The sequence below is a fragment of the Tenrec ecaudatus genome, chromosome 18 (genome assembly GCF_050624435.1).
Source record: "Tenrec ecaudatus isolate mTenEca1 chromosome 18, mTenEca1.hap1, whole genome shotgun sequence".
In the NCBI taxonomy this organism is placed as follows: domain Eukaryota; kingdom Metazoa; phylum Chordata; class Mammalia; order Afrosoricida; family Tenrecidae; genus Tenrec; species Tenrec ecaudatus.
Window position 1 is genome coordinate 70,407,775 of NC_134547.1, and position 23,636 is coordinate 70,431,410.

Consider the following 23,636-nt stretch of genomic DNA (forward strand, 5'->3'; position numbering starts at 1 on the left):
ATAAACAAGAATGCCCACGGAGAACCATCAACTCACGAGACTGGAAGGGCAGCATGGCCCAAAAGCAGAGATGAGAAGACGGGAGGGGTCAGGGAGCCCGAGCATTCAGGAGGAAATGGGGAGAAAGCTGACCCACTGAGGGGGGATTGTAACCAGGAAACTAGTGTGCCATCCGAAGTTATCCCGTGGCACAATAAAAGGGTCCATGGGGGAAACAGGTGCCCTGGGCGAGAGATTGACAGTGCAGTCAGAATGAGGCGGCTGGGATCGAGAGGTGTAGTGGGAGGCTTGGGGAGGAAAAGGAGAGAAGCCCAAAGATGACTGTGACCTTCACTGTTGACTTGCCCCTGTCGCTACAGTGTTTATAAATCCGCTCTAAACCTGTGCCTAATCCAGTATCAGGACCAGTTAAACACCTGCTGACACGATTGCACTGTGCAACCATGACATATATATACACACTCCCAATTGACACGTTATACAAGAAGAAACAAAGTAGACATTGGACCGTGAGTTTAACAGTTGTATAGAAACAAAGTATAGAAAGAAGGAAAGCTATTTTAACTGTAGTAGTACTTCTAACAGGATACTGAGGAGGAAGCTCTACTTTAGTGATCAGCTGAAGTATCTTGACAAAAACCTTGACAGTCCAGCAAAGGCCTCCCCACAGCTGTAGTCACCATTTGCTCCCCATCTTTTTATCTCTCAATCTCTCTGCCGCTCTCTTCTGGCAGGCAGACTCACATCCCTCCTTGAAGACGTGATCCCATTTATTCTCCCGCTGTACTGTTCTTCACTTCTGACCAGGGGTGCTCCCTGCCGTGCACCTTGTCGTCTGTGATGCACACCTTCAGCAAAGCACGCTTTGAGCTTGTCTAGTGAGTGGAGAGGAACTGGATGGACAGATGGATTGGCATCACCAATGCCAGAGGCTAGAACATGAGACTGGAGGTAACTACAGCCTGGGCGTCCTGATGAAGAGGCAAGAGGTCCAAGCTCAGCGAGCTGCATAAACCACTTCTCAGTAGGCGTGGACTCTTGCTGTGACATTTTACTATGTAGCCTAGGTAATGACAAAATAAACCATCTCACAGCCTCAGGTAGCCGATGCAAAGGCTTTTCACTGCGTCCTGTTTGGGTTCCAACCAAGTGCATGTCTGTGGCTTGGAAGACTGGTGGTGAGGGTCTGGGCTCTCTCTTCAGGGATAGCGGCGCCATGACAGCGCTGTCGTCCTGTCTGACTGAAGGGTCCCTGGAGCAGTAGCCATCCCCTTGGCAAGCAGTAGAAGCCTCTTTCAGCTGGGAGTTGCTTGGAGACGTTTCCAGCGGCAGATGACAAAATAAGAAGGTGCTGGGAACAAAATGGTGGTTGTAAAATCGAGTTTAAAGATGTCGATGTGAATCGCAGCTGGGCACTGAGTGAACTGGGTGTGTGTGAATTTGACGCTGTTTGACCCCCTCTACCCATCTCCTTTTAATAAAAGGAAAGAACCATTTCTATATGTTCGGGTTTTTTATTGTGAATTGGGTGAGGGTACACAGCTGACCATCAATTTTACTCTCAACAACCCCAGCTCTTTCGGTTGTGTGTCACTCTCTGCCCTCCCCTCAGTGGAACCTCACTTTCCCACTTCCGCCCTGTGTTTGCTGTTCCCGTCCCTCCCTGTCCTAGCCCTCCGAGCTCTGCCCTTGGGGAGTGGCTGGTTATCCCAAGGTGTGGGCACCTCACTCTTGTTGCTCCCCTTCCAGGCCTGTCGACCATCTATCTGGTTGAGATTGGAGCCCCGGGGGAGTCCAGCCCAGACCTGAAGGATGGCTGTGGGCTGTGGGCTGAGCTTCCGCCCGTCTCCCTGGGACCAGCAAGCCTGCGGGTATTTTCTTGATGCTCTAGTTTGCACTGCCTTGAAAGGAGGAACACAGAGAGAACTAATGTAAATCCTTACTTTCCCTGTAGACTTACTCAGGAGTTTCACCCTCTCTGTCTGGAAGGCTTAAGCCTCTGTCTGGGAGTGGGTGGAAATGCGGGTCTACTTCTGCTGCATTATGAGCATTCTCGAGCATTTGGTGACATGTCTTAATTGCACTTCTAAGGCTTCTTCTTATGAATGTACAGATACATACACGCACACTGCAAACCAGGCTCACGGCCATCAAGTCAATTTATATAGTGTGTGTCTGTGTGTGTGTATAATATTGGCATATCATGGCGCTTGCCTATAAGTGGGCTCATATTTGCCGTTTTTGCTGCTGATTTATTTCTCGCTGAGAAAGATCTGTCCATCTTTCTGATTGGAAACATGCGTGTCAGGAATGCATTGCAGAGGCTTCACTCTTTGAATGACCATTTGAAGGTGTGGGGCCTTCAGGTTGGAGGAAGAGCCTTTCTTCTGCAGTCGCATCTGAAAAGGAACACATAAGCAGAAACTGCGCAGCTGCTTGACAGGCTGTGGCACGAAGGTCTTCCTTTTATGTGTGTTTCTGAAAGGTCAGGGTGTGACCAGAACAAGGACTTAGACTTGTTTCACTCTAGAAGAATGTGTACTTCACAAGTTGCTGCACCATGAGCCTGTCTTTGAACTCATCTTAAAGTTTTAACATGCACTTTTTAAACCTTTGTCTTTTATGGGCTAATTCTTACTGATTTACTTTCAAAATTGCATGGGCTACATTTACAATAGAAATAGCCATTTTATAACCAAAAGCTGTCGGGGAAAGGGAAAAAAAAAACCCAGGAAGCTCAATGTCTCCCTAAATTAATTTCTATTTCTTGAATGTGTTCACTTAGTGTAACAGGTGCAATCTGTACACGCGTATTACGTGTGCTTCATCTTTCCACTTATAGTCATTGCTATTCCTGTGTCCTTCGATTTTATTCTGCAGCCGGCCCATGATGCCATTTCAAACAGCTCTCTGCCATCACATCACATAGAGCTTCATTATCAGTTGCTTTCTCAGTCCCCTCCGATGTAAAATCTCCAGGCCTGTGTTCTGATTAGTGGGACTCCAGACAGGTCAGAGAGTGTTTTCCTCAGTCCCCTCTGACCCTGTCATCTCCAGGTCTGTGTTCTGATTAGTGGGGCCCCAGACAGGTCAGAGGGTATTTAGGGTTTCTTTTCTCTCTTTTGGGGCAGAAGGGCAGGCAGAGTAAGTAAACCTTCGTCAGGTTTCCCAGGTCAGAGACTGGATTGTTATGCTCGTTACATGAAACCAGGTGACTTTTCAAGTGATCTCTTGATTTAATCACCTTAGAAACAACCGATTCACCAAACTCAACAGAAAACTCGGTGTCGGTTCTGTTGAGCCAGTGCAGCCCAGTAGAATCACACTGCTGGGCGGTCCATCTTTGCTCTTCAAGACTGCATGTAAATACTCATTAACTCCATTCGGGGCAATGAATGTACAAATGTGCTTCACACAACTGATGTAAGTATAGATTGTGATAAGAGTTGTAGGAGCCCCTAATAAAACGATTTTAAAAATTCCATTTGTACAGCAGTAAAGTGATTTTACAGTTCATGCGTCCAATTTGAAATACCGAAGGCTCCAGATCAGAAGTTGCGAACTAAGGGATGCAGCTTGTTTTTGTCCCAGCCTGGGAGCTCAGCAGGAGTTGCATTTGTTAGTGCATGGTTAGAAGCCACGAATAAGGCATGGCAGAGCGTACACAGCCCACAGAGCCCCACGGTGAGCTGCACCAACCCGACTTTAGGAGTTTCTGTCTACACACATTTTCAACTCCAGCCCAACAAACAGGAAACAGGAAGCCAAAAACGAGAGCTCTCTTGCAAAAGTGATGAGCCAATGGGGTTAAGACTGTGAAAGACAAAAAAAAAGTAAATTCAGATCTGCCCGAATAAGGTCTTTATAACAAGCCCCCAGCAGGTCACCTGCTTTCAAAAGAGGGGTCGCCTGTTTCTGAGGTGTCAAATACCATGACTATTGTCTAATGGGTCTGCCGCTAAAAGGAATGGGACTCCACTCGTGCAGTGAAGAGATGCTTACGGATAAATCAGCCCATGATGCTCAGCTAAAAGCCAAGAATATTACAAGTGAGCATAACAATCAAGAAACATATGGAAATATCTTAAATGACAGTTGTATCGATTTTTGTCAGGTTTTTAATAATTTTTCATTAATATCTTAAACCTCTTATAGCAATCTAATTTTGTATACCTCTTTTGTTGTTCTTATTTATTAACTGTATGAAATAATAAATGACCTTATGCTATATCAGTTTTTTTAATACTTAACACAGTCCTGAGTGCAGTGAACCGGTTGTTAAATTATTTGAGTCCCACCACTGGATCAACCCTTCCCTCCCCAGATGGACCACCATTCAAGGCTAACCCCTCTCCCGCAACACTGCCCACCAGTCCAGCTTCCCCTTCCCCTTCCCCTCCCCAGGATTCACTGGTTTCATCCTGGGACCTTGTCTGGGCGTTTCCTTCCCTTGAATCCTTTCTCCTCCCTCCCCCTCCGGCTTTGTTCCCGGACATGGGAGTCATCATGGTGTCTCTCCCAGGAGCGAGAGCGGGCATCTAGGAGATGACCGGCAGTGTTGAGTGGCTGCATCTGTTAAAAGCAAATGGACTGTGCGTCATCTTCTAGCAAGGGCCTGGTTTCCTTTCCTCTGCAGCCAAGCTTCCCGGAACGTGCCTCTCCTCTCCGGTGCTCACTCTGCATTTGAGTTTGGGCTCATCACGTCATTCAGACTGCTCTTTAAAGCCACAACGATGACACATGTCACTTTAAGTGGAGACTCAGCATTTGCCTGCTGTACTTGATTTGTCTGCTGGATTGTTCACTGGTGGCCATGGGTTGGCTGAGAGGAAGGTTGTCCTGCATTTGCTGTGCACTCTGTATATCTTGACTTGCTGGCTGTACTCTAGACCCAGGATTGGACATGGAGGAGGGTTTCTACCTTCCCAACTACGAGTGACCAGTGGAGACAACACAAAACTATTTGGTGTTATATTAATGGTCGTTTGGCTTCAGGGCCAACCGAGGTCTAGCTGAGGTGCTCCCTCGTGCCTGCAGGTGTCCGTGGCTCTCCTCCGAGCGCCTTGTGAGTGGGTTCCTTTCTGGTACTGCAGTTGTAGGGTAGCAGGGCTTCCAGGTGCTGAGCTCCTATCTTCCCACCCCTGAAAGGCCATCAGTGCCACAGAATTTGGAAGTGTCTTTCCCTGGCCCTTAATGGCCATAGAGAAGAAGTATGAGACTGTCCTGATTCCTGCTCCTTTTTATATATGTAGCCTGTTTGTCTTTCTGGAAACTTCTGCATATGAGCTTCTGGCGCATTGCACCATTCAGGTCGCTCTTTAAAGCTCCAGTGAGAGAGAGAGAGTCTCCAGCGTCCTGGTGCGTCGTGGAGCAGTCTTCCATCCGCTGCCAAGGCCACGTCCTTAGTCATCTTCTCTCACACTTATGTGGACATCCTTGTTTTTCAGATGTTCGCCCCTCTGAACAAATTGTCCCATTCTCTTCCCATGTTGTTAGCGCACTGAGTCGGTTCCCTCCTGTAGTGACCCTGTGCACAACCGAAGGAGCAGAGGGACGTCCTCACAGTGGGCCTTCGGCTTGAGCCCACTGTGTCAGTCTATCTCCTGGGGGGCCTTCTTTTTGGCTGCCCCTCCACTGTCTTAACTTGACTCTCCTATTTTTCTCCTGTCTTTTGCCTTCTCCTGGAATGTTTCAACTTTTTATATTGATCCTTCTATTGCATTAAAAACTCTTGAGCCATTAAAGTGTTTGGTGGTGGTTCTTAGACTGCTCCTTTTCGTAGCCTCCTGCTTTAGGACCCTTGATGGTTACGCTCTTGGCTGATGAGCAAAGGTCACGTCACCACTCCTAGGCCGCCTGCTTCTGTGAAGGTGGACAGCCTTGGGAACTGGGGGCTCTGCTCCGTCCGTGTACAGGGCCACTCTGAGTTGGAATCAGTCTGACAGCAGTAAGTATTCTTTTATTAAGTATCAGAGCCTCTCTGCTCTCTCTGGGAATACTAAGGGAAAGCTTCCCGTTTTCCTTTTGATTTTGCATAATCATTGTTTCTTCTAAATTGCTCTTTTTCTGTTTACTTTGATTTCTTTATTTTGGTACCAGGCTATCTGTTGGTTCTTGCTTGCCCAGTTGTGAGAGAGGAGCTTGAGCTCAAAGTCATCGTTCCCCTGCCCCCAGCCCAAGGTGTTGCAGGCTGGGGAAGGGGTGGTGAGCCAGTCTTCAGAGTGACTGGGCAGCGTCCAGGGAGGCTGGACCTCTGCTCTCTTCCCTGGCTTACACCAGCCTCATCTCCCTCGTCCAAGAGCACCAGGCAGTGTCACACCCTTTCCCCAGTGCTTTGCTGGGAAACACTGGGAGCTGGGGAGTCTGTAACTTCCACTGCCTGGTGTGGGTTTCACTGTAGCCCAACCAAGCTGGCTCCTTTCATGGGAGTAGATTGATGTTGGGTCAGGGGGCATTCTTTTAAGCTGGTCAGATATCCCAGAAGACTCTCCTAATTCCTTGATGGGCAGTCTTGCTTCTAACATTTTAGGAGCAAAGATTGATGGTCTTAGCATCCCGGGTATAAACATTCATTCATTCCGTTTTGGTTCAATGCCCCTACCCTGAAATGTGCCTGCTAGCCTCTGTCCACGGAACCTTCCACGGGGCTCGGGGAGGGTCTTACGAAGTGGTCCGAGAGGAGGACCTGGGAAGACAAATGAGCTAAAAATAGAACTGAGTCACAAAGGTTTCAGAAACGATTGAAGACCTTAAGTTTTAAAAGTAACTTATGTTTGTTGCAAATGCACGGACGAGCGCATCCTAATCACACAAGTCCTCGGCGTGCGTTTCAGCCACCAGACCACGTTCCTCAAGCCGTGCAGCCGTTGTCACGCTCCTTTTCCACATCCCCCCCCCCCCCCCCGCGGTCATTTGAGGAAAACCTTCAGCTTCCCTAGTGGGAAGCACTGGGAGCAGTTTTTAGATGTCAGACAAGGTAAAAGAAGCAATCTTAATCAAAAAAACAAAAAGCCTTAATTATGAGAAACCATCAGTCATCCTTTTTTAAAAAGTATGAAGACAGCTCAGTGGGAGGAAGACAGCGATCTTCACCAACAAATGAGCAAGCAACTTCAGCAGATGCTCACAGAAGCGGAAGCTCAGGTGGCCACAAACATGAGCCAGACCGCTGAAGGCAACAGCACAAGCACTCTGCCTTTGAGTAGCAAGAAGCTTGACCAGTCCAGATGTGGACCCAACGCTTCTCGGACCCATTGCAGATGGCAGCCACAAGCAGGTCTTAACTACTGAAACGGAATCATTCCTGGCATGGAGTAATCCCTCACAGCAGTACCCCCAGAAGAATCTCGACACAAAGGACAAAAAGAGGCACACACACACATAGCTAGAGAGGTACCTTCAAAGCCTGGAACCAATCTAGCGGCCTGGCCACCGGAAAGTGGAGCCCTGCTCAACAGAAAGAACCGAGAGCAAGAGCGGGGTGCGGCCATGAGTGACACACAGCAAGCTGCTGCGAGGGCAAAAGGCCAGCCCCAAACAGGAGCTGCAGCGTAGAGTGCTGCTCTTAGGAGATTGGAAATGCAAGAGGACTGCCAAAATTCATGGGAAAATGAAAAGATGTGGAATTTGTCCATGAGCATTTTGAAACCCATTTGCCTATTTTTAACTGATTCAATCACAGGGGAAAGTGGACACAGATTTAGGATGACTTTGTCTGTAGAGTGATAAACAAAAGAATGGGTTGATGGAAAAAGCCACTGGTGAGAAGCAGGTGGTTTTCGATCAAGGTCCCGGCCTTTGTTGTGTGTGCAGCTTGGTGGGAGCCGTGTTGCAGCATTGGAAACGATTTGATATTCAATGAGCCAGAAGGAACGAGGCTCCTTAGGATGGGCTCACCAGGCTGAATAGGCGTACCATGTGCCCATGGTCTCTGGCTCCTGGTTGGCTGCTTTTGTTCAGCCTTTCAAAAAGCCGTACCCTAATTAGAGCTGGAATACATGTTTTGTCATTGAATTATAAAAAAGTACTCATCTAATAAACATGTACAAATATGCCTGATACAATTGATGTATGCAATGTTATAAGAGCTGTAAGAGCTCCCAATAAAACGATTTTTTTAAACATTTAATTTTTAAAAAATAATGTTTTCAAGGTTGGGCGATTCATCTACTATTAATGTCAAATACTTTAGAGTATTTAATGCATAAATATCTGTAACTATTTCTGTTTTTTCATAGAAAATTTATGTTTTTTCCCCTCTCTTAGGACAAAATTAAACTATAACCCTCCTAAAGATGATGGATCAACTTATAAGATTGAACTTGAAGGGATATCGGTAATGGTTATGAGAGAGATCCTGGATTACATCTTCAGTGGGCAGGTACGATGAGAAACGAAGGAAGGAGGGGCGGGCAGGCTGAAGGGCGGCAGCTGCCCAGGCCCGGGCCTGCTTTCACCCCATACAGGACAGGGTAACTCAGGGTCTGCCATTGTCTTCCCCAGGCACTGTGTGCTTGGCTGGTGTCTCCTGCTGGTGAAGGCACCCCAGCGTGTCCTTCTGGGTCTCGGCTGTGGGAAAGAGCACCAGTCTGTATTGGGATCCTTTTGAGTTCAACTCTCCAGGGAGAGAGGAGGCCGTGAGTGCTACTGTACTGCCCTCTTTGTGTTTGCACACCTGGAATTCAGTCTTGTTTGCACCCACACCCTGGGGAAACTCACACTGTCTCCAGAGCACGGAAAGGATGCTCCTGAGGGCATTTGGGGATGACTTTGTAGAACTCAGAGCTCATTCCCAGTGGCAGGCCACCAGTTACATTGCCATGCCACGGTCTAGTGGCTTCAGCAGTGCCAACCTCTCCTCCCACCGTCTTTCTGCCAGATTCACCCAGCGCCACTTACGTCTCCAGGGAGTTGATGATACTTGGGAAAGAGATGACCACTACTTCTGTGTTTCCTTTTCCTTCACACCACCCCACCGCACCCCCACCCCAGCATGTGGTGTGAAGTACAGTATGAGGAGCCTTAAGAACCACCATGGGAGGAAGTTAGGGGCAGTTTTAAACCATCGGGACGAGCCCAGTGTCTGTCCTGTCAGCTTCTGTGCAGCTGTGTCTGCGCTTCATTCTTTTTTGCGATCTTGTTCTCTCTGGTTCTTCACGCTTCCTGTTTAGCCTTTTGCTTTCCGTAAGGGCCATTTCTTTCCGTGTATCAAAGCGTGCACCGTGTATTGCTTGCCATCTCCAAATAGTTTCATTCTGTCCAGTGTCAGACTTTCTGGTGTCAGCTCTTTTTGGAGTTTTGTTTGCTGGTTTCATTTCATGGGACTCTCCCCATCTCTCTTCTCTAAATGCTGGGCAGTGTGTGTTCATGTACATTTGTGTGACAGAATAAATCAATCTTAATTACTTTTGAGACAGCCCTTAAAACAAGATCTAAAAACCCTGCCATCCAATTGATTCCAACTTCCGGCGACCTTATAGGGCAGGGTAGCGCTGCCCCTGTGGGTTCCTGAGACCGTAACTTTGGCAGGAGCAGACAGCCTCATCTTTCTCCCATGGAACTGCTGGCGGGTTTGAACCTCGTGCTTTGTGGCTAAAACCAGACTTAGGATCAGTCACACATCTAACTTCAAAACCAAGCAGCAATTGTTAATAGGGCATGCAGTTATAAGCCACTTAGACTATGAAAGTGACTTCAGAAAGTTCATGGGAAATGAAATATTAAAACTTAATGGAATTTTCCCTTAAACATTTTGAAGCTTTATATTCAGGCTTGGATTTGAATCTTAAAGCCTTGTCTGCACATTGTGATCTGTCTTTGGTTCCCATGCGAAATTCAACACCCTAGTGGTAAGTGACAACAGACACCCTCTGCAGTCTTGATTTGTGATTTGGTTTTATTGAGACAGGAGTTAGAGCTTTTCCACATGGTCTGCAGACTCACCCAAACCCACACTGCTTGCCATGGACTCACAGCCCCCTGTAGGATGACAGGGTAGAACTGTTCCCATGGGCTTCCAGACTGTCACCCTTGAAGGGAGCAGAAGTCTCGTCTTTCTCCCTTGGAGCAACTGATGGTTTTGAACTGCTGACTTTGCAATTGGTAGCCCAATACATAACCCACTGTGCCACTAGGGCTCCTGTAGCATGTTATAGAAATGGGAAGTTACCTTTCACTGTGAGTACTCAGTAGGTTTCTTTTACACCATTGTGTTTCCCATTTTCCTAAAGGATTGGCAGTTATACTTTTTATGTGAATCTCGCTGTGAGGGAGATGTCTCTGGCTCTACATTCGTGTTCAATCTTCTACTTTCTAGAATGTAGGAAAGGACCCTCTTTGCGAGTCTGGACCACTCGACTGGGGCAGTATGGATCCTTAGGTTCCTGTGTTTACATTGCTTTTCCTGAAACACGGAGAAGCTATCAATTTGGTAGATGAGGAAGCAGCCATCAGAAAATGGAGCAAGATGTAGGTGAAGCAAAAGTTCATACTGGAAGGAAAACCAAGAAAATCCCATATCTGGGTGGATCCCGCAAGACCGTTTTGAGACCCATCTGTGTATGTGGCGTGTGTGGCCTGTTTCCGCCTTCTGAGTTCATCCCCTCCCCCACGGCCTGCCCTGCAGGCTTCATAGTGTTGGCGTGCCGAGACAGAAGGGCATCTGCATGCACTCAGGTGAGGCTGTCAGCGGTTCAGGTGTTAGGGGTTCGAGTCATCATTTTCAGATTGCCACCGAGTCCAGAACTTTCCATTTCCCAAGCATTCCGATGGTTGACAACTTTTTTGAGTGAGCAGTGAGGATCACAGACACTTTGCCCTAGACGGGCAATGAGGAGATGACATAGATCGATCATGGGAAAGGATGTTGGTTGAGGTGACTGGGTGCCCTGAGCTGCTTCCTGGAAAAGGTGGAACTCCATGAAGTGGCCCACATGTGGTCATCGCCAGCCTGTCCCACTGGCTACTGTGTCTGGCTCCCGGTTTGGGTTTTCAGTCCCACATATTGCTCTGTGTTTCTGACGCCCTTACAGATCCGGCTCAATGAAGACACCATCCAAGACGTCGTGCAGGCGGCCGACCTGCTGCTGCTGACGGACCTGAAGACCCTGTGCTGCGAGTTTCTGGAAGGCTGCATCGCTGCCGAGAACTGCATCGGGATCCGGGACTTTGCCCTGCACTACTGCCTGCACCACGTCCACTACCTGGCCACCGAGTACCTGGAAACGCACTTCCGGGATGTCAGCAGCACCGAAGAGTTCCTGGAACTGAGTCATCAGAAGCTGAAAGAGGTGGTGTCCCTGGAGAAGTTGAACGTCGGCAATGAGAGATACGTGTTTGAAGCAGTAATTCGTTGGATAGCGCATGACACAGAACTCAGAAAGGTACGTCCCACCCAGGAGATGGTGTCCCTGTGTCCTTTCCAGAATGTGCTTTTTAGTGCATATTACTATGCCTCACCTTGCTGCTTCAACTCCACTTTGCATGGTGGTCTGTGAAACATCTTCCCAACGGATTGTTAAAAGGTTGGGTGTCCAGGCCACTTGGCTATCGGACAACCGCAGAGACCCTGACATCTGAAGGAGCGTGCCCTTCCCTCTGCTGCTTACCCTGGGTCGAGAGCGACTCCGCTTCCGGGTGGAGGCTACACAGCTGCTGGGGCCCCAGCCTTACTTGAGCACCAACTTCCCCCACATGGTTGGGTTACTCCTACGGGGATTCTCAGGGGCAGCAGGCCCAGAGGGTGGCAAGTGGTGAGAGTCGTGAATGGTGAGTTGCTGCCGGGGATGGGATCCCACCTGGGCATTCCCTCCCGTCTCGTCATCCCGGGGCGGGATGCGTAGGCAGCACTAGGCTATGACAGTGCCCGTCCAAGAGCAACAGTCAGGCAATGATGGCCTGGGGAGGGCAAGCCAGGTCTTAGACCCAGGTGGGTGGAACGCTGGGGGAGGGAGCCAAGTCACAGGACTGTCTTATAAATAAGGGACTGGTGACCACTACTACCTTAAAATTAGAGGGTAGCTTTCAAAATGTGTAATGATACTGCAGCCCCTCCTTGATAGGCGTTGGCTTCCATCTCAGCAGGTGATGAGTCTGCCCATCTGGAAGCCAGGGGTCTGGTCAGAGCACGGTCGCTGCTGGTGTCCCTATTGGTTGGTAGCTTAGGAGGCGGAGCTGGATCAGGTGACACTGACGCCCCTCACGTGAGACCACTAGGACATGCAACTCGTTGGGAATCCGGCCTCTAACTTCCTCCTGCCTCCAAGTGACCAGGATGCCGGGGTCATCGGGTTGCAGGGAAACGAAAGGCAGTTCTCAGCCCTCCCATTGGCCTGAACTTGATGCCGTTGACACCCGTTGGCTTTTGTCACTGCACATATGGAAGAGTAGGACTCACAGTGACTGTTGCAGAAGGAGAAAAATCTCCTGGCAGGGTCAGTCCAGGATGTTCATGTGTAAAGAGCTCCACCTGAGGGGTGTGGAAAGTGTAGTCGGTTGGTTCCCATTTAGTGATGGAGCAGCAGGAGTATGTGGGTCACGTTCCTAATGTGTCAGGGAATCATGTTCTACATGTTCCAGGGTCACATTCTACATGTTAGTTTCATTTTATATGTTAGAAGGTCACATCCTACCTGTTGTATGGTCACATTCTGCATGCTAAAGGTCATGTCATACATGTTAGAGGGTCACATCCTACATGTTAGATGATCATGTTCTGCATGTTAGAGGTCATGTCATGTCTTAGAGGGTCACATACATGTTAGAGGGGCACATTATACCTGTTAGTTACACTTTACATGTTGGAAGTTGATGTCCTATGTGTTCGATGGTCATGTTCTCCATGCTCTAAGTCCTGCCATACATGTTGGAGTCCGACATGTACACAGTGTTGAGCATTAGCTATTGCAGAAATGACACTGTCGTGCACCAGGAGCTCTGAACTTTCTACATTTTCCTCATACGCTCACTTTTGAGACTTTTCCGTTATTAAGTTGATCATCCTGCATCTAGCTATTACTGTGTGTCGTTGCGCATACAGTATGCCGGTGGTTTAACCCGTTAAGCATCCGCATATGTGAACTCGTGTGAATTAGAGCGACGTTTCCTCCGTGTCCCCTCTTCTCCGGGAGCCCGTCGGCCTCTGAGAGAGCTGTGGAACTGGACGGCGGCAGGTCAAGTACAAGGGGGCAGCAGAGAGGTCATTGAAGAAATGAGTGAAAAATTTTCCCACACACTTTCTGATGCCTCCCCATGTAAATGCAAACGGATGGTTTTCTTCACGAAGCTCCTAGAAAGCACCCTGGAATGGGATGTGCACCAGTCTGGGGCCGTGGATGTGCTGAAAGCTACATGTGTCTGCCCCGCCCCCGCCCCACAGGTCCACATGAGGGACGTCATGTCCGCCCTCTGGGTCTCCGGGCTAGACTCCAGTTACCTGCGGGAGCAGATGCTGAACGAGCCCCTGGTGCGGGAGATCGTCAAGGAGTGCAGCAACATCCCTCTGAGCCAGCCGCAGCAGGGCGAGGCCATGCTCGCCAGCTTCAAGCCGCGGGGCTACTCCGAGTGCATCGTGACCGTCGGCGGGGAAGAGCGCGTGTCACGGAAGCCCACGGCCTCCATGAGGTGCATGTGCCCCCTCTACGACCCCAACAGGCAGCTGTGGATCGAACTGGCCCCGCTCAGCATGCCGAGAATCAACCACGGCGTCCTCTCGGCAGGTAGGCTGCCCTGACGCCTCGGACCCCACACCACGTCTGACCTGGGGCTTGGGGAGGGGCCTGGCGGTCTCTGCACCATGCCCTTCAGCTGGGCTGGCTTTCAGGATGCCGGAAGGGAGAGCTGTCCCTGCTGTTCCCGAAGCATTCATGGGGGGTTTCACTAAAGAGAAAAGAACAAAATTCAGTGGTTTTTTTACCAGCAAGAAACTGTGAGCAGACTCGGAGCACACCCTTTCTTCGAGCAGCGGTATTCCTGTCTTTGAAATTGAGGCTTGGAATTTAGAATGTGCTGTATGCGGAATTTAGGGTTGCAGTATGTTCTTCTATTGGACATGACAGTGTTAGGGCCGAAGCAGACCTTTCATAGGAGACGTCAGAAAATACTCGCTTAGATCCTCAGTGGCCCGGCATTCTCTTGCCTTCAGGGAGCACAGTGGCTAACACAAGCAAGAGGCTGCCAGTTTGAGCCCTTCCAGAGGCACCTCATAAGGAATCCCTGCCAATCTCATGATAAAATCAGCTCCTGGAGCCCAGCTCTCCCTGACACACAGGGCGCCCTGAGTTAGGTCCACGCCATGGCACCTGGAAAAAGTTACCATGCTGGGGGAAAAAAGAGCCGGATTCCCCTGAACTTGACAGGTGTGAAAGCTGCCCACATGTCCATGCTCTGAGGAAAGGTGGTGGGTGCTGCCTTTCTCCTCCCCCAGACCTGCCCTTGACCTTGATCCCACAGTGTCAGCAATCCTGCGGGGATCCTTTCCTGGTTTCTCTTGGTGCCCACTAACATGACCTGAGAGAGGCTTTGTTTGACCTAGGGGTTGTACCAGGAATCTAGGGGTGTGGACAGTGCCCTCATCCACTGTTCTGCAGAGTAGGAAGGACACAGTGGCTCTTAGGCCCTGTGTGACGGTGGAGGCCCCGCAGCTGTCCCCATTCCTGGGGCCTAGAGCAAACAGATGTGGGCCGGGTTCAGAGGCCGCACGAGGTTCGAGGTTCGCAGCGGCGGCAGCGGGGGTGGAGGCACGGAGGTGCCCAGAGTGAGTGGTGCTCTGGGACCAGGGGAAGCTTGGTGTGCAAGAACAGGCCCCGTCCAGAGCAGGGTCCCTGCTGTCCAAGAGAGCCATCCTCAGGTGTTCCTTTCCTCACGCTGGGATTTCTGAGTGTCTCTCCTGATCTTCACAGAAGGATTTCTGTTCGTGTTCGGGGGTCAAGATGAGAACAAGCAGACGCTGAGCTCGGGAGAAAAGTACGATCCCGATTTAAACACGTGGTCTGCACTGCCACCCATGAATGAGGTAAAGCACCTCCCCCGACACTGTGTGCGCTCCAGAGGAGCCGTGCCTCCTGTTGGCAACTGCCCCGCCGGCTTAAAGCAGCCCCACCCCAGCCTGCCTCGTGTGTGTGCCTGTCCAGCAAAATGGCAGCGATGAAGTAGTCACAAAAATAATTGTATGGTTGGGGGGGGTCACCACACCGTGGAAGGGTGGCAGCATAAGGAAGGCTGAGAACCACTGCTCTAGGGTCCTTCCCAGCCTCCCACTCAAGATGCTCTTCCCTGGCTGGCCTGCCCTTGCCTCCCAGTCTCTGCTCCCTCCCCATTCTCACCTCACACCCTGGGGATTTGAAAGTTCTCATAGAAGCTCTAGTGCAGAGTCTGGCGGACTAGGCTCAGACCCTGTCTACAGTGCCTGGCACATGGGAGGTTAGGCTCTCAGTACCCATCTGTCCCAACTGAATGGTCAGCCCCTCACACTCTGTGTTCCCAGATCACCATGGTGTTGGGTCCGCCATTCCCTCTGCTGCCCACACAGCCCCACTGGTCGGGCTTTTCTGGTCTCTCATACTCCAGCCTGGAAAGAGCCAGTGAACCATTCTGAGACAACATCTGTTCAGCTAGAGATAATAGTGTCTGGCCCCTTGTTGGACTCGACCCTGAACTCGCGGCATGTTCGACCCGAATATCATCCTCCCGTTCTGAGCAGCCCATGGGTTAGAGTCCAAGGCCTGGTGCAGTAGAAACACTCGCTGCTGCCCTTATGAGGAGAGGCCTTGCTGAGCCAGGCTGCTTTGCTGAGCGCGGTAGGCCACACTTGTCTCTGGGCTTTGCTGTTAACCTTGGGCCTCTCCAGAGGCTCTGGTAGTGCAGCAGTCCAGCGTGTGGCTGCTCGCTGCCCCGGCAGGAGAGGGGCCTGTCCATATTCTCCCATACAGTCTGCAAAAGCGCCTCTGGGGCACTTGTGCTTCGTAGCATGTGGGGTCGCCATGCGCCAGAGTCAGCTCCTTGGGGCCCAGCGACAGCAGCCGAGTGTGTGCACCGGCTGTCGTGTCTGCACAGTTCTCCCGTGTCCTTTCAGGCCCGACATAACTTTGGCATCGTGGAGATTGACGGGATGCTGTACATCCTGGGCGGCGAGGACGGCGAGAAGGAGCTCATCTCCATGGAGTGCTACGATATTTACTCAAAGACCTGGACCAAGCAACCTGATCTGACCATGGTTCGAAAGGTGAGGCCTGGGTCCTGTGACGGCTGGAGGGTAGAGTGGTCTTCTGGAGCAGTGCTCAGAAAGCCTGGCAGGGACGCGCCCAGATGGGAGCAGGGAGTGCGCTGGCCTCAGCCCGGCCCATGAGCTCAGTGAGCCACGTCCCCGGCACTCTGCCTGGTAAATGCTGAATGCTGAGTGCACTTGGCTAGTGTGGAGCCGCATATTCCAAATCAACCCTCTCACGGTGAGGAACGGGAGTGAATCAGACAAGAGTGAAAACAGGCCATGCTGGCAGTGCAGCGGTTGAAACCCTCGGCCGCTCACTGGAAGGTCAGCTGTTTGAACACCAGCCCCCTCCAAGGGCGAAAGTTGAGACAGGCTGCCTCTGTGAAAACCTTCAACCTCGGAAACCCTGTGGGACAGCCCCCTCAGTACTGCAGGCGCACTGTGCATTGGTTCCTCTTGGCCACAAGTCTGGTTTGGGCTGGAGTGAAATTGCAGGGCTCACGTTAGATCATCAGGTGTAGTTGTCTTAGCTCTCGGGTTTTATGCCCAGGTGGGAATGATGTGCTTGGTCTTTAGAGGCACTGAGATGCACCCGTTGTACGTGGTCCTCCTGCTGAATGTTGAGGGATCGCAGGAACGGAGTGACATCATCCCTCAGAATCAAAGACACCTTGAGACTCTTGGAGCGACGGGGAGATAGAGTGGAAAGCTCAGTGCAGAATCGGCATTGGCCTGTCTCACGTACTAGAAGGAGGAGCATACCCTTAGCCGGGATCAACAGTGTCTGGGTGGCCTCGGGCCTCTCCTTGTTACCATCCTGCGGTTTAACATTGGGAAGCACTCTGTCCTCATGTGGCTCATCGTCCTCCAGTGCTCGCTCGATGAGCACATGTCCATCTGTCTGTGCTTCCCTCCCAGATCGGCTGCTATGCAGCCATGAAAAAGAAAGTCTATGCCATGGGTGGAGGCTCGTACGGAAAGCTGTTTGAGTCTGTGGAGTGCTATGACCCAAGGACCCAGCAGTGGACGGCCATCTGCCCACTAAAGGAGAGGAGGTGAGTGCCTGGGCATGGAGTTCTTCCGTACTCAATGGACTGAAGCCCCTTCACCCCCAAAACATCTAAACGAAACGGCTTTGTGTCTGTTGAAGACAGAAATACTGCACACGCGTCTTAGACGTATTTCGGAAAGCAGGCGCCTTTGTTACTCCTGTAGGGACACACTGATGGGTCTTGTTTCCATCCTCCTCAACGGTAGACCCAGTGTGCATTGGAAGTGGCTGGAACTGCTTCTCTTGGGTGATCCTGTGGCCCTTATCCAACCCGCAGGCCAGGTGTTCCCCACCCCTGCCCTGTAGGATCACTGAGCCAGAATTGATTCCAGAGGCTAATTCATAACTTATACTTAACTTAATTCATAGCTGGGCCTTTCTTGGAGTGTGCCTGCCTCCCCTTCATCTACTGCCTCCAGGGCAGGTGAACCTGCAAGACGTTTTCCACTCCCAGCCACTCCATAGGAAAGTAGGACGGCCTCATAGGACTCCCAAGACTAATCTTTCTGGAAGCAGATGACCATATCTTGCTCCTATGGGGCGATGAGTGGGCTTGAACTGCCGGCACTTTATCAACCCACCACGGTGCCAGGGCTCACTCCTTCAGACTGGACGCCTTCTTTGACCTGGCCTGTGGATTTGCGTCAAGTGAAGTGAGCAGTCCATTTGGAAAAGGGAGGCTCACCGACTGCACACCTGCGTGAGCAAGCAGCAGAGGCTCACAATGCCTGATGTCCTTCCAGGTTTGGGGCTGTCGCCTGCGGCGTGGCCATGGAGCTCTACGTGTTTGGAGGTGTACGAAGTCGTGAGGACATCCAGGGGAGCGAGATGGTGACCTGCAAGTCAGAGTTCTACCACGATGAGTTTAAAAGGTAATGATAAACCGTTTTGTCCCTCTTCTGGAATACCCGTGACATCAAGGGAGAGCAAAGGAAAACCCTGTTTCTAAAAGGTAGATGGGATTGGGACCCCCAGTTGCTGAAAAAGCATTCCCAGAGGCCTTTGAGAAAGAGTTTCCACCCGTCACTCTGTGTGCACGGCCTTGGCTTTTCTGCGTCCCCTGAACCGGTGGGGTGATCTCAGCTTTTGTGTTGTTTCTTTGGCGTAACGTTGCCCTTGCCCCATTCACCCACTTCACTCTGCTTCCTCCAGAACGCGCTGCTTAACGGTACCGCAGAGCCTGTGGGCACACAGCACTGCCGGCACTCACGCTCGCCCTCCCTCCTCAGTAAAATGCCCACCGGCTGAGGGAAACCTGCCCTGTCTTCTGGGGGGAGTAGCCAGCCTCTTTCCCAGCCTTTAGTTAGTACCCTAACCAGGAAATGGTGTCTGCCTCCTAGCAACGTATTGGAGTCCTGAGAAGGGAGCCGCCTGCACGCAATCCTGTAATAGCATTTCAACCTTGTTACCAGAAGGGGGTGCTGTGATGTCATGTTTAGTTTCAGATGCTTGGAGATGGCAAACAATGAGCAAGGTTTTAGAGCTACTTGGCAGTGTTGACTAAATGAATGGCTTGAAAGTAGGAGACTTGCATTCTTTCTCCCCGCCTCCCCCTGGTCTTAGAACCTGGTCTTAGAACAGATGGCTGGGCATGGTGGAGAGCCATTTAGACCATGTTAGAAGCTGCCTGGCTGTGGAGCCCAGCCTCTCAGCTACCACGCCACCGCTACCCTGGATGGGCTTCTGTAAAAAACTAAACCCTAGAAGTAGCTCATCCCTTACAAGATGGATGTTTTCAAGTGTGTTCTGTTTGCACACAGGCCCAGCCCTTGCCAGATGAGCCATCTGTATTAGATTGGAGGCCACTTAGATTGTTTTTAAGGAATCTCTCGTCTTTCCTGCTTTTGTTCCCTATTTTTAGGTGAAAACTTTCCTGGGAAAATGCCAGACCTTATTTTCTCTGTTTTGAACTAAAAACAAGTCTATTTGAAGGAAAGCAAAGAAATTGCCCCCAGTGATAGGAACAACTTCTTAATGTATCCAGAATGGTGGTAGCTCTTTGTGCCCTGTGTCTCCGCCAGCACCCCCTTCCCCAGTGAGCTGTCCTCCCGGAGGGCAGCTTCATTCCTTCAGCTCTTCGTGTCTAATGGCCAGGCCAGTCTGCTGTCAGATAAACTCTCAAACCTTTGCCACACTGGCCTTCCCAGGGGCCACTCATTAGCCCCCTGAGCAGTCGTCTAGTGCAAATGCTGACCCGTGCTCGGGAAAGATGAACCCAGCGACCCTCGGGCAGCATCTGTTCACGCTGATCTTGATTTGCCTTTGGGGGGTTGGAAACATCACCTGTAAACTTACGGGTGTGATAAAATGCAAACATGAAAATACACGAGTCATAAAGCTCTGTTCAGATGATGCCTAAGACTTGGGCGTCCAGGTCATTTTGTGAGTGACAGCCCCCACTCCCCCTGCGGACGCCCTGGGCCATTTAGCTTGCCCCCGGGGCAGGGGTGGCGTTCCTCCTCAGGTCAGCAGCAGTTGTTGGCATTGGTCCTGTTCCTCGGTTCATGAGTTCTCGCTGCTTTCCGGGTCGGCCTCCCAACCGAAGTGCCTGGTTTTAGTTTAGAAACAACTCAGCCAGAATGCTCCTTCGAGGCCAGGATGGCGAGGTGGCGAGGCTTTGTTTCACACGCTTTGGACATGTTGTCAGGAGAGACCTGTCCCTGGAGAAAGCTGTTTGACAAGGTGGGATGGACCCGGTGGCTCCAACCATGGGCTGGACCCTAAGGACGCCTGTGAGGACAGTGCAAGACCGGGCGGGGCTTCCTTCTGCTGTGCGCTGGGCAGTTATGAGATGGAACCAACTCCAGGGCAGTTCACAGTCCTCCACTGTCTGTTGCTCCCCAAAACCTGCCTTCAGCGGGTGTGTTCACCTCCGTCCCACTCCGAGGCCACCCTTTGGGGTCCCTCTCATGGGTCCTATATTCCCACTCGCTTCTGAAAACCACCCAGTGTGTCTGGTCAGCACAGGCTGCTGCCAGTCACGAGCCAGCAATTGAAACCCACCAGTCACTCCTTGGAGAAAGAGGAGGCTGTCTGCTCCTGTCCTTAACGAGTTACAGCCCCAGAAGCCCACAGGGACCGTCCTACTCTGTCCGGAAGCGCTGCTGTGCTTGAGGATCGCCTCAGTGACACTGAGTCTGCACTTGCTCAGCATCACCCCTCCCCCCACCACCACTTTTGCATCCGACTCATGGTGACTTCCCTGCAGTCAAGATCTGCCAGTTCCATATTTTGGTCGCCCTGCGTGCCTGGGTCAGACCCGTCCTGAGACCGAGTCAGTGACTGGGTGACTAGAAGGTGGACGTCGCTGGCGAGCTTGCAGCAGTTCTTGAGCTCCTTGAAGGTGCTGGGGGTTGTCCCGGGGTTTTCCTTCACACAAGACACGTAGGACTGTGGTTTAAGAAAGTACCGTAAACCCTTCTTAATACCCCCACAGTGGATGGTGCCCCTGCCGCCATCCTGGTGTGGACCTTAGGGGCCTCTACCGCACAGTCAAGCTCGCTGATCAAGCTCAGCCATTTCTCGTCTAGTAGACACAGAAGGCCGCATGTTGCTCTTGCTAGGCGCCATCTGACTGACCCTGCCCGTCCTGCGCCATCCCCACCACTTCTGTCCTGTTTGAGCCCATGGTCACAGACACTGTGTCCATCCGCCCTGCCCAGGCCCTCTGTCTCACCAAGCATGGTGTCCTCCTCCAGGGACTGGGCTCAGCATGTCTGCCTGGTTGGATAAAGACTGGTGGGGCCCCGCCCCTCCAAAACTATGGCTCTTTGTCACCTTCCAGGTCTGGAACGGAGCCCATACTTGCGTCAAAATAATAAAAGTGCTTAAGGTCAAAAGGACAGCATTTGCCTAAGAGCAAGGTTGAGAGGGTTAGGGAAGGAGTAGGGCTGGAAAACAGGAAGCCAGGGAAGAGGCGGGCTCAGGTGAGGTGGCCCCAGAGGAGTGAGAGGCGGGAACTGGAACAAAGGGTGGATGGATTGCAAACCTGCACCTCAGTCACCAGGAGAAGGACAAAGATAAAAGGAGACTGGAGTCCTGCCATCCAAGACAGATCGGTTTGTTCTCTGGCTGCCTGTAGTTCTTTGACTGTTCTTCAGCAACATCCCGGTTCACATGCATCCCACCTTCCCTGGTCTTTCTCTCACGTACCTTGGAGGTGGTTGGAAATACGGTGGCCTTGGTCAGGCACACCTGGTCCTCAAAGGTGGCATCTTTGTTTTTCACACTGTGAAGTGGTCTTGTGCAGCACATCTGCCCAAACTGGCAGCTCTTGACTGGAAGGAATCCTTACCCTGGTTTGCATGTAAGAGTGACAGGAAGGGAGAAGCTATGCTGAGCAGGTGCAGACTCATGGTCCCTGACTTGATCCTGACTCCTCGCAACCCTGCAGGACAGAGAAGAACTGTCCTTGTGGGTTTCCGAGATTGGAACTCTACAGGAGGAGACTCACCGTTTGATTTCTTGACTGCTGCTGCTTTGAGTGTAGATTATGGATCCAAGTAGAAATGAAATTGACCTCATCGGTCTTTTCTCCGTTGACCAAAGTCCAGTTGTGAGGATTTCTGTTCTCCTTTCTTGGCCTGGCGATTAAGAGTGGGAGCTGTAGAGTCACACTTCTGCACTTTCACCCCTGGAATAGGACCTTGGGCGAGTTACTCCGGCTCTCTGTGCCTTCGTCGTCCCTACCTGTAAAATGAAGAGAACCAGGGCGCATACTGCATAAGATGGTTGGGAACTACCAATGAGCCAATATGTATACAAAGCAGGTAATAGAACAGTGCCCGGAGGGTTTGCTATGGTTATTGGCTAAATAGTTCTGGATGTTTATTGCTCGTGTGGGCAGTCAGGGTACAGCAAGGGAACAGGACAGGGATGGCCCCTCCCCTCATTATCCAGCTCAGCAAATACCTAATTTCAGGCCATGGGAAATGCCAGGGACATGAAGCAGTATACTGTGACAAAGAGGGATAGGGTGGGAAGGGTACATGGCACAGAAGATCAAGACTGGTCACTCAGTTTCTGTACCTAAGCTACTTCACACACCAGAGCCCTGTGAAGGAAGGAAAAGCAGGTTTCCTTAGGAAGTGAGCACCATACTCTTCCTCCAAGTCTTTTCCAAAGGGACCAAGAAATGGCCCGCGAGTCAAGGTCAAGGTGAAGAGTAATGAGTTGATCGGTGGAGCTGAATCCCACTTGATATATTTCTCTAGTTTCCTAATCCCACTTGGCATAGCTCCCTATACTTAAGAGTTGGCAGACTTGACAACTGGCAGACTCCCCATGCTGGTTCTTGGACCTGTTGGGCGGAGGCCATTGTGGTAGGGAAAGCTGTCAGTAAGCCCCTGGACTGTTCCATCCCCACGGGCATAGAAAGCCAGAAGGAGTGCTGCATCCCTGGGGGAAGTGCAGAAATCAGTGCCACCTGATCAAAGAATTGAAAACAGGAGGGCTGAGAACCAAAATGCCCCTACTTGATTCCCACAGAAAAAGTACCTAAGTGCACCTAGAAAATGGTTATATTTTCATAAACTGAAGTGGTTGCTCCGATCACAGCTGTAGCCCTGGATGTATCAAGACACAAATGGATCCACACAACACAGCCTTGGATTTGATATGCAGCTGTCAACCTAGCTGCTGACCCCCTCTTCTTAGCAAATTGCCGGATCACCAGAAGCAGCTTTCTCTTACGCAGCAGCACCAGCACCACACCTGTACAGTTTGGTGTCAGGGCTATATTATTGCTGCCGACTTCCCTAAAAATAGCCTGCAGAGATTTTTTTTTTTTGCGTGTCTCATAAGACATGTAAACTGGAAGGTAAGAAATACACCCCACTGCTGACCAAATCTGCTGTCATCAGGACCATCAGGAAACACACCATCAGTAAACGGAACAAAGAAAATTTCATATACCTCGTTCTTAAGCTAGTTAGATGGCTAACTACTGTTGCTAAGTAGCACTAAGCCAGCTCTGATGCACGGCGACCCTGTTCTATAACAGAACCAAACATTGCCCAGTCCTCACAACTGTCCTTCTGTGGGAGCCTGTCGTGGGACCACTGTGTCAGTCCATCTCCTTGATGGCTTGGCTTCCTTCTTCACTTCTTCGCTTCCTCTGCTTTCCAGGCATGATGCCCTTGTCCACGCTCTGGCCTCTCCCGATAACATGTCCAAAGTACCTGAGACAAAGTCTCACCAACCTCGCTTCTTGGAAGCACTGTATTCCAGCTGAGGATGCTTGCTCCCAGACAGGTGTGTCTGATCTTCTGGCAGCCCTTGGCATTTTCACAGACGAATTTTAAAAGGGCGGAGGAGGGCTCTGAAGAAAATGGGAGTAGGGAATGTTGGAAAGGCAATTACTGCTGTAGGGACAGAGGGCAA

The 23,636-nt window shown here is 50.9% G+C and overlaps 1 protein-coding gene across 1 annotated transcript in view; it reads left to right on the forward strand.

Moving 5' to 3' along the window:
* The window catches only part of GAN (gigaxonin), a 49,008-nt gene that overhangs the window by 16,142 nt on the left and 9,230 nt on the right, over positions 1-23,636 (forward strand). Inside the window, exons 2-8 of the mRNA XM_075536802.1 lie at positions 8,266-8,380; positions 11,031-11,381; positions 13,376-13,715; positions 14,898-15,010; positions 16,070-16,219; positions 17,123-17,259; positions 17,999-18,127. Of these exons, the coding sequence (XP_075392917.1) occupies positions 8,266-8,380; positions 11,031-11,381; positions 13,376-13,715; positions 14,898-15,010; positions 16,070-16,219; positions 17,123-17,259; positions 17,999-18,127 (1,335 nt within the window). The remainder of the gene's footprint in view (positions 1-8,265; positions 8,381-11,030; positions 11,382-13,375; positions 13,716-14,897; positions 15,011-16,069; positions 16,220-17,122; positions 17,260-17,998; positions 18,128-23,636) is intronic.